Source organism: Ammodytes marinus, assembly GCF_949987685.1.
Source record: "Ammodytes marinus genome assembly, chromosome: 25".
Taxonomy (NCBI): domain Eukaryota; kingdom Metazoa; phylum Chordata; class Actinopteri; order Uranoscopiformes; family Ammodytidae; genus Ammodytes; species Ammodytes marinus.
In genome coordinates this window covers 2,592,208-2,608,155 of record NC_137229.1, presented here as the reverse complement: position 1 = coordinate 2,608,155, position 15,948 = coordinate 2,592,208, and the positions used below count along the sequence as shown (strand labels likewise).

Genomic DNA, 15,948 nt, shown 5'->3' with positions numbered 1-15,948 from the left:
ATCACTTTACAGGATTTGATCACGCTCTTGTTCGTGGCCCTGCAGAGAATCCGTCCAGCAGCCGTTTGAAGATTTAAAATTTTAACCATTTTTAATAACAAACAAAAAAAGACCAAAATAAACGAATGTCCGTTTGAGTGAAAACGCTTCAGTAGAGACATGATGAGAACACTGGAAGACTTCTGAGTTCACGCTGCAGTTTTTTTTTTAAAGATATCTTTTTGGCATTTTTAGGCCTTTATTGATAGTGTAGAGACAGAGTTGAAATGGGGCAGAGAGGGGAGTGACATGCAGAGAACGACCGCGGGCTGGAATCGAAATCGGTTCCGCTGCTGGCCGAGGCCCATGGGGGGGACGCCCTACCAACTGAGCTAAGGGCGCCCCTCACGCTGCAGCTATGAAATGTTTTTTAAGATTTTGTATAAAATGTTTTATGTGTTTTATCTTCGTTGTGAATTCTGCCTGTTGGGTAATAAACTGCAGCTACACGACGAGTTAAAAGTGTGTCTTTGTGTCGTTTCAACATAATTAATATTTCATATGATGGTAATATGTATGTATTGAACTATTAAAGCTGGGGTGGAGAATTTGGGGAGAAAATACCAGTTGGGATAGAGATTTGAACATTTGACAGTCCCAACAGCCAATAAGAACAGAGAATCTGATTTTTTTTTTTTTTTTTTTTCAATCGGAGCCTCGCTCTGATTGGTCAAAATGTACCGCTCATTTTAATTTTGACCAATCAGAAATCACATTTTCATTAACATTATTTGTGTTAATATATGTGTTATATCACTCCATATTCCTACAGCAATCACTTCAACAGAGTGCGGACGTCATATCACAGGTCTCCAAGTCATTCTGATTTGCAGTAATAGCCCAATTTAAATGTTGTAGTATCCCGATTTTTTATCCAATCAGGAGAGAGAACGCTACAAACCATCACTCGTCTCACTCATATATAGTATATACACTCCATGGTCTCACTGCCGGTGCACGCCAGAGCGACAGATGGGTGAATGTGTATGCGCCTACAATGGCGGAGCAGGTAAAAATCCTTCCCAATGTCTGTTTTGATGGTTTTTATCATGTTTTATCCGGTTTTATCACACTTATGGATCTGAGATGATGCTAGATAACTTGCTGCTTGAAGACCGCAATGCATTAATGTGGTGACGTAGGGACGAGCGAGGGGACTGCTAACTGCAGTCACTGACAGGAAGTTAGCTAAAAGAACCATTCTGCTTACAGCACCTTTAAAGGTGAGGTAAGCGATTCTGCAGAATGTTTGTTCAAGTACAGTACTTGTACTCCCACACACAGTAGAGACAGGTAGACAGAGAGAGACAGACAGGTAGCAGATCGTGAGGAGACATTCACTAATTTTGACAAAGTGATTTGACAACAAACATTTTTCATAATCGCTGACTCCACCTTTAAACCTGCAGTGTGTAGAATTGTGGGTTTTATTTCCTAGCAGATTTTGTAGAAAGTAATTATAATATCCATAAGTACATTTAATTTAGTGCATAACAGCTGAAAAAAATGTTTTGAATTATTATTTTTTTCCCTTAGAAAGGGTCTCATATATGTCCATATTTCTGCATATTTTGGACCAAGGCCTAGTGCCGCCATCTTGAAAGTGTCATAGTTGGAATGTCATCAGGCGCATTGTTTAAAATTTAGAATTGTTCTTGTCCTTGAAGGCCACTGTAGCTTCTGTTATTATTCAAAAGGGTTGGGGTTACCCAGGGAGTGTTGCATTCTAGAACTTTATAGAACTTTCTTGATGATGTCATATTACACACTGCACCTTTAAGTAAAAAATAATGCCCCATGGGTGTAACTGTAACCATGATCTACTAAACTTTACTGTCTGTCTGGTTCAAACCCTCCAATGTGTTGTGAAGAATGATGAGCAAGAGGCGTGTTCAACTGGTTATGACTCCGTTTAATGTCACACATAAACAATACACCAGTCTGGATATTTCCTCAATCTTCATCTCTACATTACTTAATGGAAATGCTCTTAATGACAAAACATGTATTGGAATTCAGTAGAAATGTTGTCAGTAGCTTATATTTTAAAACCAAAATGTTAATTCTACTCAAGCATTTGCCGATAAATAGTAAAACGAGAGACACTGAACATTTGGAGTGGTCTCTCAATTTTTTCCAGAGCTGTACACTGGTCAGTCATACAGTTAGCTCGCTAGGCAGCTAACACGAAGCACGGTACAAAAGAACAGCACATTAAGTTAGCACAGAGGCTAACTAGCTCACTGAGAAAAGTGCATTATTAAACAGACTCACATAAACATCTTCATTAACATTAGTGCATATAGGATTCATACAATCAGACACACAGGCAGTAATACACAATATTTGTTCGCAGTAACATAATAACAAAATGTTGCTTCACAGTGTTTTGTTCTAACTCTAGGAACAACAAGTAGGCCGGTCTGAATTGACCTCATCGTTCAACAAGGGTTTTATGAAATATATTCAGGACTAGAGCCATGGAGTGATTAATAAACATGCAGACAGTGTAAGGACTTTAGAACTGGTGTAAGTTGCTCATATTTTAACTTCTGGTGAGGACCCTGGCACGGGTGTTCTGAGTAATTTGGAGTTGCAGAAAACCTTTTTTTCGAACATGCCATTACAGTAGTTCATTTTACTGGAAATAAATGCATGGGTAAGGCTAGATTGATGACTCCATGAACCAATCAGGGGCTGCCTTCCACTAACAGACAGACAGTGGGGAGGGTCCGGTCTGACTGGAGGCTAGATTGATGACTACATGAACCAATCAGGGGCTGCCTTCCACTAACAGACAGACAGTGGGGAGGGTCCGGTCTGACTGGAGGCTAGATTGATGACTACATGAACCAATCAGGGGCTGCCTTCCACTAACAGACAGAAAGTGGGGAGGGTCCGGTCTGACTGAAGGCTAGATTGATGACTACATGAACCAATCAGGGGCTGCCTTCCACTAACAGACAGAAAGTGGGGAGGGTCCGGTCTGACTGGAGGCTAGATTGATGACTACATGAACCAATCAGGGGCTGCCTTCCACTAACAGACAGAAAGTGGGGAGGGTCCGGTCTGACTGGAGGCTAGATTGATGACTCCATGAACCAATCAGGGGCTGCCTTCCACTAACAGACAGAAAGTGGGGAGGGTCTAGTCTGACTGGAGGCTAGATTGATGACTCCATGAACCAATCAGGGGCTGCCTTCCACTAACAGACAGCTCCTCCCCACCGAGATTAGAGAAAGACCAAGCTGGTCTCAACAGGCTAATTGGAAATGAGTCGTAAGCAGTAAAAAAAAAAACAGATTCACAGAATGGTCAAAAACCACAATTGAGCATCAAGACAGTGTGAATACTACACAAAGAAGCGTTGTTGATTGTTCAAAGCTGAAGGTACTAAAATGTGCTCAAAATCACAAACACTTTACCTGCCCAGGTGGACTGTTCTCATCAATTAACCAATTAACCAATCACTCAGTTCCTTCATTGGTAGTCAGTCTCTCCTGGCTGCTCTCTGTTGTTTCCATACCAACGCCCTCTGACCTCTCCCTGTGTCTCTTCCTGTACCACAGTAGCAGCATTAGCAGGAAGCTAGCGCCCACCAGGCCGAGCGGAGCAGAGATGATGCTGATCCTGTGTGAGCGGGAGAACTGGGCCGTCCAGCTCACCTCCAGCCTGTTGTCCAGGCTCAGGTGAGAAGCTGTACAGGTGTAGTTGTGTTTGTTCTTTAGCTCCTCGTCACCAACCGTCAGCGTCTTCCTCACCTGGTCAGTGGTGGACAGAAACAAAGGAAATGTACTTTAGTACTGAACTTAAAACATTTCAACACAACAGGAGTCTCTATTCTTTGACTGAAGCACTGGGGCTGAGGACTGTGTCCTCCACTGTACCTGGTAGAGTCCGTTTCCGTTGGGCAGCACCGAGCCTCCGGTCAGCTCTTCCTGGTCCACCGGCCGGCCGTCTCTCAGCAGCGTCAGGTTGATGTGGCGAGGGTAGAAGTCTGTGGCCATGCAGGTGACCTGAGCCCCTCCCAACACCTGTTTGGTTAGGAAGCGGACTCGAGGACGGACCCGACGTGTCACCAAATGCTTCTCACTGTCCAGGAGGTTCTTGAGAATCCGGACACAGAAGGGAACGTAGATTTCTGTGTACATCATCTGGTCGCCCAACCGTTTCAGGGTTCCCCACTGGATCTCCAAGCTGTTAATGCCAGCGTAGGTGTGGTGCGTCATGTTGTACATCAGGCTGTTGGTGTCCACCCCGTTAGAACTGTCCCTGAACATCATGTGCACAGGCTCTCCATTCTCCAGCACTTCGCAGCCCGTCAGCCTTTGCTGGACGTGGATTCCCCCCGACGTCAAGTTGAAATGGTTTTGGAACATTGCCAGTCTCTTTCTCATACTGGGGAAGAATTCGTTCAATATAAACTCCAATTCCTGACCCACATCCAGCGCTTTTGTCTTCTTGCCGCCAGTTCCCACTCTCATCAGTCGTTTGATCTCTGAGTCATAGTAACCCACCTGGACGTCATCCAGCATAATGACCCCAGAGAACTCTGGGAATTGTGTTTTTCCTGAGATGAGGGAAGACAACAACCACACAGAGTGCCCTCCTGAGCCTGACAGGGGACACGAGGGAAACATTAGAGGTTTAATGTGATAGTTCTCTTTGCCTCTGATCTATTTACGTCTCATTCAACTAGTGAGAAGAGGAAACAATGTTTGCAGGTAACTTGGGTTCTAGATGGAAAAAAATACTTTACAATCATCCTTCAGTCATGTGATTAACCAATATACCCAGCGGGGCAAAACCCCCTTTTCTTGGAGAACAGGCATGGACTGTTGTAAAAGGTTGTCCACCAGAAATTATATCTAGGACCTTCCAGGATCACAACCTGCTCAACTACCTGCTGGAAAGCTACAGGGGGCCGACATAGAAAATCGGAACCACGGTTTAATGCGAGGGTAATATTGACATTTTTTAACTTAAAGATATCATCATGAAACTTTGGCAGTTGGTACTGACATTAACAAGTTTTTTTTCAAAAATACTTAAAATAAAATTTGGCATATTTAACAAATTGTGCACAAATTTGCATTTCTTTAAAAAACAAATCTAGCTGTTGGATAAAGCAAGAGATACAATCTTTATTTCAATTTTACAACATAGTCAACAATCATAATAAAGGATAATCACGGTGTTTACAGACTGTGTTCAGTCCTTTATTATACTATCTATGGTTCAGTCTCACATAATGAACATCTTTAACTGGTACTTCAGTTCAACATTGTGACAGACAGAAAGAGTTTGTTACCTGAACTCGTCAACTGGAAGAGAAGAATGAAAAACATCAGCTGGACGACAAACATGTTGAATCTGTTGGAAATAAAATTCTACCGTGTTCTTTTAACCAGAGTTGAAGAAGGAAAAACAAGTAGAAGATTTATTTCAAAGCTTAAAGCTGGGAACACACCGCATTGGCCGCCTGCGGCGGTTGGCCGCGTGAATGCAGGAGGTTCGCCGCTTGGTCATATTGGGCCATGTTCACCGCAGTCGCCGCCGCGGCCAACCGCAGCCTCATCGTAGGCAGCGGTTGGCCGCGTGACAGCAGGAGGCTCGCCGCTTGATCATATTGGGCCATATATTCCTGACGCCGACGCCGAGATCAGACCCGTCACACTTACGGTGCAACAACAACAATAACATGGTCCAGCTGTGCCAAAAAATACAGATGTAGGTTCACTGTGTAACCAGCGGCAGTCTTGTCACAAATATCATTAAAACAGCCTGAACACGCACCCCGATCTCAAATACACACACATTAACAGCAATTCAGCAACATACTAAACACATTAACAACAGCAGTGTGTGCTCAGCGGCTAAAATAAAGGCAAACATCAGCCTACCTGAAAGTGAAAGTGTGCCGGCTGACGGAGGACAACACCGGTTCTTCGCTGCACTATATTGGAATTCCACACGGACACTGCCATCAACTTTGGGTTCATATTATCCTCAGGAGCAGCACACAGCTGGGTGAGTTTCACTATGCTAACCGGCGCTACCTTGGCTAAAGTACAACCAACAGCTAAACAGATGCAAAATAGCCTACACATATTTGCAGAATGTATTGGAAGCCCGATGTCCTCACTCCACACGCCCACCTCGTCTTGCAGACCACCGCCACCGGGCAATCTCAACGCTGATTGGCTGTGGAGGCGCGGTGCCCGGCGGCGCTGCAGAAAAAGATGAAAAATTTCATCTTTTTCTGCGGCGCCGTGCTCGCCGCACAAGCCTTCGATTCACGCTCCTTCGATGACACAATTTCTATGCGCCGCTAATGGCCGCGCTCCCGATTCACGCGCCTCTCATGAGGCGCGGCCACGCGCCGCGCAAGCCCCCGCCGCCGGCCGCTGGACGCCGATTATTGGGTGGACGCGCGGCCACGCGCTAGTACATTGACTTTGTATGTAATCTCGCCGCGCGGCCAGTGCGGTGTGTTCCCAGCTTAAAGATTTATTATCTAAATTGAGTGAGCAGAAAACATGTAGGCCTACATGGAGCTTACTGGATTCTCAAAAAGCGTCCCCAGTAAGACTGAAGACAAAATGGAGGGACAAAGTGTTATATGGAAACAAATACATTATTTCTGATTGGTTGACTATGTGTTAGAGGCTGGCCGATGACGTCTTCTTCTTGCTGGTCTTCATAAGATACATTTCATGTTTTACTAAGAGAGTGCTCATAAGAGAGGTGAAGGGAGGGTGCGGGGTCGTTGCTAGGCCGGTTGTCATGTGCAGGCTCATCCCACACAAATAGTTCTCTCCTGACCTTGGGCAAAGTATCTACTGAAATGGCCTGCCTCAGTGCTGTTATGTGTCTCTGTAAATGGTGAATGAATGTGAAGTTACTAAACATACAAAAGTGTATAAGTTTTAAAAAAGCACATGAGTATAAAATTAAGATTATTCTGACAATCCCTCACTTTACACCTTTTAAAAGGTGTAAACCCAAACTGATGGAATAATCATACATGTTCACACAATTTGTTAACTCTCCTTCTGCTTACTGAAGGTTCAAATTCTTCATGGTGGGAGGTTTTTACAAGCAACAACCTTGACTGACACGATATGCACAAAAATACACACACAGATATCGAGACGGTCAGACACATACAATACATAGTGGTTTGGGCTTTTTCAGAACTTTTTTTTTTTTTTTTTTGGAGTTGCTTCGGGCTGCTCAGCCTGTTATATCTATTAAAACAAAACTCAATTAAAATGAATCAGGGCTGTCAGGTGCTCATCACAACTTACTTGCCAGACGTCAAGAGAAGGCATATGACCTCCTTTTCTGGACGTCCCTGGCTTAGGCCTGCCTGTCAGCAACTCACGGTCAAATATTTATGTGCCCCTTGAGAAGTTCTCGTTGACATGAGGGCCAGGGGGAGAGCAACTACCTGGGTCAGCTTAATGCTGTGCATCATCTTATCAATATTTGATTAAAGGGTCTGTTACAAGTTACATGTTTAACTACTTCACCACTGTTTTTGCTGTCTCTTTTTGGCAAGGAATAGTTTCTAACCATTTTGTGAATCAATCCACCATCACCAGCAAATACAGGAACCTCAAAGTTCTATTTTCATCTTGAAGGGGGGTCTCAGGTACTGGGAAGCTTCTTGTTGGCAGTCTGTATGGTTTCTTGGGGTTGTGATCTTGACAGATAGTACAATCTGCGGCTTGTGGCTGTGGGCTTGTCCATGTTGTGTTGCGACTTTTTGTCGATTCTGGTAATGGAGTTCATGGCACATCACAATGAGCTGTTTTGGTGATGGCTTTGCAGCTGCTGGTAGAACTTTAGCAGCTTTCTGTCTTGATTTCATGTCGATGTCATCCAGCTTAGAACTGTGGAATGTCAGCACCCTCCTTTTCTCCCTCCTTTTCTGATAAAGCACAGCAGCTTTCTCAGAAAAAATCCATATAGAATGGGGCCTTGTAGGTAGTAGCGGAAAGGGCCACTGTTTGCATGTCTCTGAGTGGCAGTGTACATTCCAAGATATTTGTAGTCCGAATCCATAAAGTTCCTTGATTTTGTCGTCCGTAAAAGGTGCCATTCCTTCTACTGGGTGTGGTGTGGGGTTGTGTCCATGGAAAGCTGGTGAATCAAGGGGAAACAGGGAGCACTGGGTTGCTAATGGTGCTGGTAAAGTCTCATGCTCAACCGACTGAGCTAGCTGGGCCTCTCCCACTGCTCCTTCTCCTGCTTGTCTCCAATCCTCTTCGGCCTCTGTGCTCTCCGGAGCTCCAGACGCTATGCATAATCCAATGGTTTGGGGCTTGGCAAAGCGGCTTCCAGGTTTGCTGGTGGTGGGGATTGTCTTATTACCCAAAAGTGCCCAAACTGTAATGCTCTATTCCCTGTCTTTTCCTTCTAAAAATAGTATAGCTGCTGTAATTATCCAAAATATATGTAAACTGCATTTAGGCTTTATCACACACATACACACACAGAAAGTCCCTCACTTGCACACAGGCGGACACTCCCACGATCTCCTCTTACACACACACATCCAGGCCCAAAAGCACACACACTCTCATCTCTGGCCTATTGCTCTGGGCAATAAAAACAGGCATTCTCACTCCTTTACCACTGAAAAAATGGGTTAAATCAACTAAATGCTCCCTCCATGGCCGTGTCAAGGATACAACAACTCTTATTTGATACATGATTATTTACATTTACTAATCCCCACACGTTCTGTTTTGCGGATGAAAAACACAATGGTCAATCAGTTACTGTAGAAAAAACACAATGCTCGAAAAGTCAAGCACAATCAATTCCTGTATACACACAGTAACACTGTAGATATTAATAATTAAGTAAATGCTAAGAATGTGACATCACAATAGGTGAAGTTAAACAAATTATATCACAATGGAAATCCTAAAAAATAAAAATAGTATATTTGGCTCATGATAGCAACAACCCAGAATGCACTATTATATAAGTTTTAATACCATGTCAAAGGGAAACGTGAACTTATTCAATTGTAAAGGGGGGGGCACACTGTTGTAGATGTCATTACTTAGAACACTAAATGACAGCTAGAAAGCAGCTACCGAGAGGGGACAAAAAATTAAATAGAATAAATTCTCCCTGTTGCTGATGAGGGAAAGAAATGAAAAAAAAAATAAAAAAAATGCAACAATGGCGTACAGCGTGTACCGTTTGCAAAAGCAGAGATAAGGAGAAAGGAGTAAACCTTGACTGCACAAAGGAAGAGTGTCTCACTATTTTTTATTTTTTTTTTAATTCTTGTGAAAAATTGCAGGTCACACCTTTACTTTTATACACTAGAAAGTGAGGCTAACAACAAAGACACCGAAGTATCAGTAAAAGTACCTTTAATTTGAGATATTAGATGGACCGTCCATGCCTTAAATGACAAAAATGTCATAGGGCACCTTTAGTTTTTATTTATTTATTATTTATTTTACCTATTAAAAAAGGGGGGACCTTTAATTAGACCTGGTTTTCACGTAAAAAATATATCAGAGTGCACCTTTAATCTCACAGAGCGTGATTCTAAAAAAATTATTTCAAGGAGAAACATCACAAGTGTGGTTCAGAACTACAACTACATTAATGTCATATATGAAAAGGACACAATCGAAATAACTAGGATTATACAATAATATCCTATATTTCTTAACTTCAGAGTAAAAATCAGATAACAGTTATCAGGACGACCAGTGTCACTCGCGCGCATAAAAGGCAAACAACTCCCCAGGCTCTTCGTGTGTGTGTGTGCGTGTGCGTGTGCGTGTGCGTGTGTGTGTGCGTGTGTGTGTGTGTGTGTGTGTGTGTGTGTGTGTGTGTGTGTGTGTGTGTGTGTGTGTGTGTGTGTGTGTGTGTGTGTGTGTGTGTGTGTGTGTGCGTGTGTGTGTGTGTGTGTGTGTTTGTGAGGTGTAGTTAGCTGTTAGTTATTCAAGGTACTGTATTTACATGCAGTTACATAGGCGTACAGTTAGTGAATGCTGGCGTAGAGACAATAGTATTTTAAGACGGTTTCCATAAGTAAAATCACTGAACAGCAGCACTTTTAAATACGGAAATCCACTACTCAAATGCAGTGGTCGCATAAAAAATAAAATGATCCCTAAAACGAACTAAAAAGCTAATTAATTCTGCCAACGTTTGTGCCTAAGGAAATTACTTTTTACACACCTCGGCCACGTTGTAGTATCCACCACAATCGTGACGTGCAACTTTGGACACAAATTACCAATTTACTGTCATTTTAAAACACTAAGCCAATCCCACCATGCAAAAACACGCTCTTTCAGTCTCTCCCTTTTTCATTGACAAACAAGGCTTACCACCAAAGGACTCACCTCACAAAGGACTAATTTTATGAAAATCTACCACTTAAGGCAGGGGTCCCCAAACTACGGCCCGCGGGCCAAATGCGGCCCGCGGCCCGCTTTTTATTGGCCCGCGGCCGATTTTAAAAAGATAATGTAATTTTTTTTTTTTTTTTTTTTTTTTTTTTTTTTTTTTTTTTTATTTTTTTTGCATTTCTTAGTTAACCCACTAGTGCAGGGGTGTCAAACACTGATTGATTGGCCCGTGGCACATTTTAAAAATATAATGTAATATGGTGCTTTTAAATAATTTAAATGCACTCATTATATTACAGACAAATATGTCCCATAAAAGAAAATGAGCAACAAGCCCATCCCAGAGGACCCTGCATAATATTTTATTTTAAATTAATATTATTATGGAAAATCTATGCGTCCTTCTCCAATAGCTTCTAATTCATCTGACACAGTGTCCCCATTTTTTTTTCATACACAATTCTTCAGATTTAGCCTCTTAATTTCCCTCTCAAAGTGCACCACATTCATGTATTTCGCTTTAAAAACTTTAAAAAATCTCCCGGGGGGGCATACCCCCGGACCCCCCTAGGAGGGTCGGGACCTCGGCTGGATACTATTTTCACCCTGCTGGACATTGGACGCAAAGGCAGAAAATACTGGGTGTATCATTGCCATATAAACAAGAGGGGGAATGTGTCTGTTTAATGTGCAAGGAAAGTGTTGCCGTGAAGAAGGATTACAATTTACGAAGACACTATGAAACTAAACATCAGAGCAGCTACATGTCCTGATAAATGTGTTATTTTTGCAAAGTGGCCCGGCCCTTCGTAGATTTTTCTGTATGTGGCCCTCAGTGAAAAAAGTTTGGGGACCCCTGACTTAAGGACTCAATTAATGAAAGTTTACCACTTAAGGACTTACTTTACCTATGAAAGACAGAATATAGGTTTTGTCACAGGGAGAGATCTTCCAGGCTGCATGAGAGATTCGTTATAGCTCAGCTCAGACTGCTACAACCCGTTAGGGAACCGTCCTCCTGTACACGCACCAAGCATTGTCATTCATCGGCCCCAGTTATACCCTTTTACAGAACAGCCTTCGAACATCGAATATATGAGGTCTTTTCACGCTAAAAGGACGCGGATTAGAGACCCTCACTCAGTAATTATAACAGATCACTAGCACCCCCACCCTATTGTGTGGAAGTGGAGACAGTTTATCGAAGCACCCAGAAATGATATACAATTGAATCATTTAATCAAAAACGTACTATATGGACCTATGCATTAGGGAAAATATAAATAAACCAGCATTTCACGAAGCAGAGAAAAGGAAAAAACACACAAAGAAAAAAATAAAATTCTGCTCATGCAATTTTTACACCATATAATCATTAATTAATTAATTACGTCACTTAAATTTAGCACCAAAAAGCAACTTACCTCTATTCACTCATAATTTAGTCATGTCCAATATAGAATGTTTGGTCAATAGACAACAGGCATCCTCACCTTTCCTTTGTTGAGAGCTCTCTGAGTGAATAGAAGTCAGAAGTTAAGGTGTGACTGGGCTGGAAATGTCCAGGCCTCGAGCCGGGTCAAAAAGTCCTTCATACAGATATGGAGCGTTGTAAAAGGTTGTTCACCAGAAATGATATCCAGGACCTTCCACGATCACAACCTGGGTGGACAACCTTGTCAACAAGCTGCTGGAAAGCTACAGCGGGCCGACATAGAGCAAATCAGAACCACTGTTTTGTTTTCAAAATTTAAAAACAAATTGACTTGGTTTTCTTCCAACATCTAGATTTTGGGGCTTTGCAGATATGCAAATTTTCAAATATAATATATATATATTAAAATATTGATGATTTTTCATATTTATTTAAACATTTTGGAAAATACTGTAATACAAAAAGTTTTAGTTTTGATGTCAGTAATCAACTGGCAAAGTTTCATAATGATATCTATAAGTTCAAAAAATTCCCCATTAGCCCATCCCCATTCACCCCCATTCACTTAAACAGTGGTTCTGATTTGCTATGTCGGCCCACTGTAGCTTACCAGCAGATTGTTGACAAGGTTGTCCACCCAGGTTGTGATCGTGGAAGGTCCTAGATGTCATTTTTGGTGAACAACCTTTTACAACGCTCCATGTCCATAAAATCACTTTGCCCCCTGGGTATGTCTTATGTATTTTATGTGATTTGACCCTAGCCTGCCCTGTCTAAGACGAGTTACTGTCACTCGGACAATAAAGCTGATCTTATCTTATATTATTTTATTATCTTTTGCAGAGAAACTGGACTTTCCTTTCCTGGCAGTTGTGTTGAATCTCTGACTAAAGAACACAAAGATGAGAGAAAGAGGAAGTACTGGAGTAAATGTAGATTTACTCAAGTACTGTAGTGGTTATTCATGTTACTGTAACTTAAATATCCCCAAAATAATTTACCCTATTGACATCCTTTATTGAAGAGATGCAGACCTGTAAAACTTCTGTAAGCCTCAGTTATTACTGGGAATGGAAGTTTTATTTTTGCCAAAAGTGTGTGACATCTCAATGAATCCAATGGTCTATGAATCAAGCTACTGAGCATGTGCAGTGGACAAACAGGAAGCTAGAAAACGTTTTTGTTTGTGTCTTCAGTGAGCAGTTTGCATTCAGGTCATTCGACCAGCGATATGCTTTTATGGTCAGTCAGTTACTAGATGATTTTTTTTCAACGGTGCAGCCCTAAAGTAAGTATGTCCGACCATGATACACCAGAAGCTGAAAGTCTGTAAGTTTTCATTCAGCACTTCTTTGGGTAACGGGGTCGGAGGTAATCATTGGCTCTGCCACTGACTCCTGGCTGCTCTCTGTTGTTTCCATACTAACGCCCTCTGACCTCTCCCTGTGTCTCTTCCTGTACCACAGTAGCAGCATTAGCAGGAAGCTAGCGACCACCAGGCCGAGCGGAGCAGAGATGATGCTGATCCTGTGTGAGCGGGAGAACTGGGCCGTCCAGCTCACCTCCAGCCTGTTGTCCAGGCTCAGGTGAGAAGCTGTACAGGTGTAGTTGTGTTTGTTCTTTAGCTCCTCGTCACCAACCGTCAGCGTCTTCCTCACCTGGTCAGTGGTGGACAGAAACAAAGGAAATGTACTTTAGTACTGAACTTAAAACATTTCAACACAACAGGAATCTCTATTCTTTGACTGAAGCACTGGGGCTGAGGACTGTGTCCTCCACTGTACCTGGTAGAGTCCGTTTCCGTTGGGCAGCACCGAGCCTCCGGTCAGCTCTTCCTGGTCCACCGGCCGGCCGTCTCTCAGCAGCGTCAGGTTGATGTGGCGAGGGTAGAAGTCTGTGGCCATGCAGGTGACCTGAGCCCCTCCCAACACCTGTTTGGTTAGGAAGCGGACTCGAGGACGGACCCGACGCATCACCAAGCGCTTCTCACTGTCCAGGAGGTTCTTGAGCAGCTGGACACAGAAGGGAAGGTAGATGTTTGAGTACAAGATCTGGTGGTGTGTCCTCTTCATGATTCCCCACTCGATCTCTAAGCTACTGACAGCAAAGGTGAAGTGCGTCATGTTGTACATCAGACTGTCGGCATCTTCCCCATTAGAACTGTCTCTGAACATTATGAGCGCCGGCTCTCCATTCTCCAGCATTTCGCAGCCTGTCAGCCTTTGTTGGACGTGGATTCCCGTTGTCAGGTTAAAACGATGTTTGAACATCGTCAGCTTCTTCCACATGTTGGAGAACATTTCGCCTATCACAGATATCATGTCCTGACCCAGGTCCAGCTCCTGCGTCTTCAAGCCGTCTTCTCCCACTCTCATGACCCGGTTGATCTCCGAGTCATAGTAAGCCACCTGGATGTCATCCAGCATCAAGATCGCAGTGAACTTTGGGTACTGGGTTTTCCCTGAGATGTAGTTTGCCAACACCCACAGAGAGTGCCCTCCTGAGCCTGAGAGGAGCAAAGCATTGTGGGTAAGTGCAAAACATTGGAGGTTGTTTGTGATAGTTTTCTTAACCTCAATCTATTAACATCGCGGTCAAACAGTGAGAAATGAAAACAATGTTTGCAGGTAACTTGGGTTCCAGATGGAAAAAATTCTGACAAAAACTTTACAATCATCCTTCAGTCATGTGATTAACCAATATACCCAGGGGGGCAAAACCCCTTTTCTTGGAGAACAGGCTTGGACTGTTGTAAAAGGTTGTCCACCAGAAATGATATCTAGGACCTTCAAGGATCACAACCTGCGTGGACAACCTGGTCAACTAGCTGCTAGAAAGCTACAGGGGGCCGAAATGGCAAATCAGAACCACGGTTTAATGCGAGGGTAACATTGAAAAAATGTAACCTGAAGATACAGTATCATCATGAAACTTTGCCAGTTGATACTGACATTGACACAATGATTCTTTTGTATTAAAGTTTTTTTCAAAATGTTTTGAATATAATATTAATATTAAAAACCAAAAATCTCGATGTTGGATAAAGCAAGAGATAAAATCTTTATTGCATTTTTACAGAACGAAAGAGTTTGTTACCTGAATATTCACTGCTTTTGACAAAACTGATTTGTCAACATTTTCCAGAATTACCTAGTATGCCTTTAAGCTGGTACCTAATCTAATGTTCAGAATCAAGAATCATAATAACTGATAATCACTGTGTACAGACTACAGACTGTGGTAAGTTGTGACAGATAGAAAGAGTTTGTTACCTGAACTCGTCACCTGGAAGAGAAGAAGGAAAAACATCAGCTGGACGACAAACATGTTGATCTGGATATTAGAAAAATCTGTCCGTCTGTTTCTCACTCCGCTCCTTAACTTTTACTTTCTTTGTTGAAACCTAGAGCTGTTTGGGCCTGTTTGATCGAGGTGTGTACAGGTGGATACTAGAACTGACCAATTAGAGAGAGGCTTCAGGCTTTTACACAGAGAGACAGGCAGAAGTAAACAGTCTATGATCTCAGCTTTTATTGGCTTTTATTGGCACATAAAAAAACATTAAAACGACTTCCTTCCCACCGCCATTCTCACACTGAGCAGTTAAACATTAGCTACACATTCTCTTCACTCTCCTTTTTGTATTGTTTTGAATTTAGTTTTCAATGTTTTTGCTTTGTCTCCGTTTCATGTATTTTACGTCATTTGACCCTCGCCTGTCGAAGAGGAATTTCTGTGACTTGTGACAGACATTAAAGTTTATCATATTTTTATTTTTATATTATTTTATTTTATTATCTCTTGCAGAAACTGGACTTTCCTTTCCTGGCTGTTGTGTTGAATCTCTTACTGAAGAAAATGAAGATGAGAGGAAGAAGAAGTACTCGAGTAAACGTAGATTTACTCAAGTCCTGTAGTGGTTATTCATGTATACTGTAACTTCCCCAGATTGCCCTACTTTATTGAAGTGATGCAGACCTGTAAAACTGCTGTAAGCCTCAGTTATAACTCGAAATTTAAAGGCCTACTTCACCGGTTTGAATATGAAGGTGTATTGAATTCTGAGATCCTATGGAGTAT

The 15,948-nt window shown here is 42.4% G+C and overlaps 3 protein-coding genes across 3 annotated transcripts in view; 1 reads left to right on the top strand and 2 right to left on the bottom strand.

Annotated features, from left to right (window-relative positions):
• polr3glb (RNA polymerase III subunit GL b) overlaps positions 1-459 on the top strand; it is a 10,679-nt gene extending 10,220 nt beyond the window's left edge. The window contains exon 8 of the mRNA XM_080053364.1: positions 1-459. This exon is cut by the window's left edge and continues 591 nt beyond it. The gene's annotated coding sequence lies outside the window, so the exon portion shown is untranslated.
• A 3,047-nt stretch (positions 460-3,506) lies between these two features.
• On the bottom strand, positions 3,507-5,405 carry LOC307270184 (hereditary hemochromatosis protein homolog; the record flags this gene model as incomplete). The annotated part of the gene is made up of 3 exons (XM_080053352.1): positions 3,507-3,800; positions 3,927-4,654; positions 5,351-5,405. The coding sequence occupies 3 exons, from the start codon at positions 5,403-5,405 to the stop codon at positions 3,507-3,509; spliced, it is 1,077 nt and encodes a 358-aa protein (XP_079909478.1).
• A 2,287-nt stretch (positions 5,406-7,692) lies between these two features.
• Positions 7,693-15,195, bottom strand: LOC307270182 (hereditary hemochromatosis protein homolog; the record flags this gene model as incomplete). The annotated part of the gene is made up of 5 exons (XM_080053350.1): positions 7,693-7,819; positions 8,259-8,393; positions 13,306-13,526; positions 13,653-14,374; positions 15,141-15,195. The coding sequence occupies 5 exons, from the start codon at positions 15,193-15,195 to the stop codon at positions 7,693-7,695; spliced, it is 1,260 nt and encodes a 419-aa protein (XP_079909476.1).
• Positions 15,196-15,948: the final 753 nt, after the last annotated feature.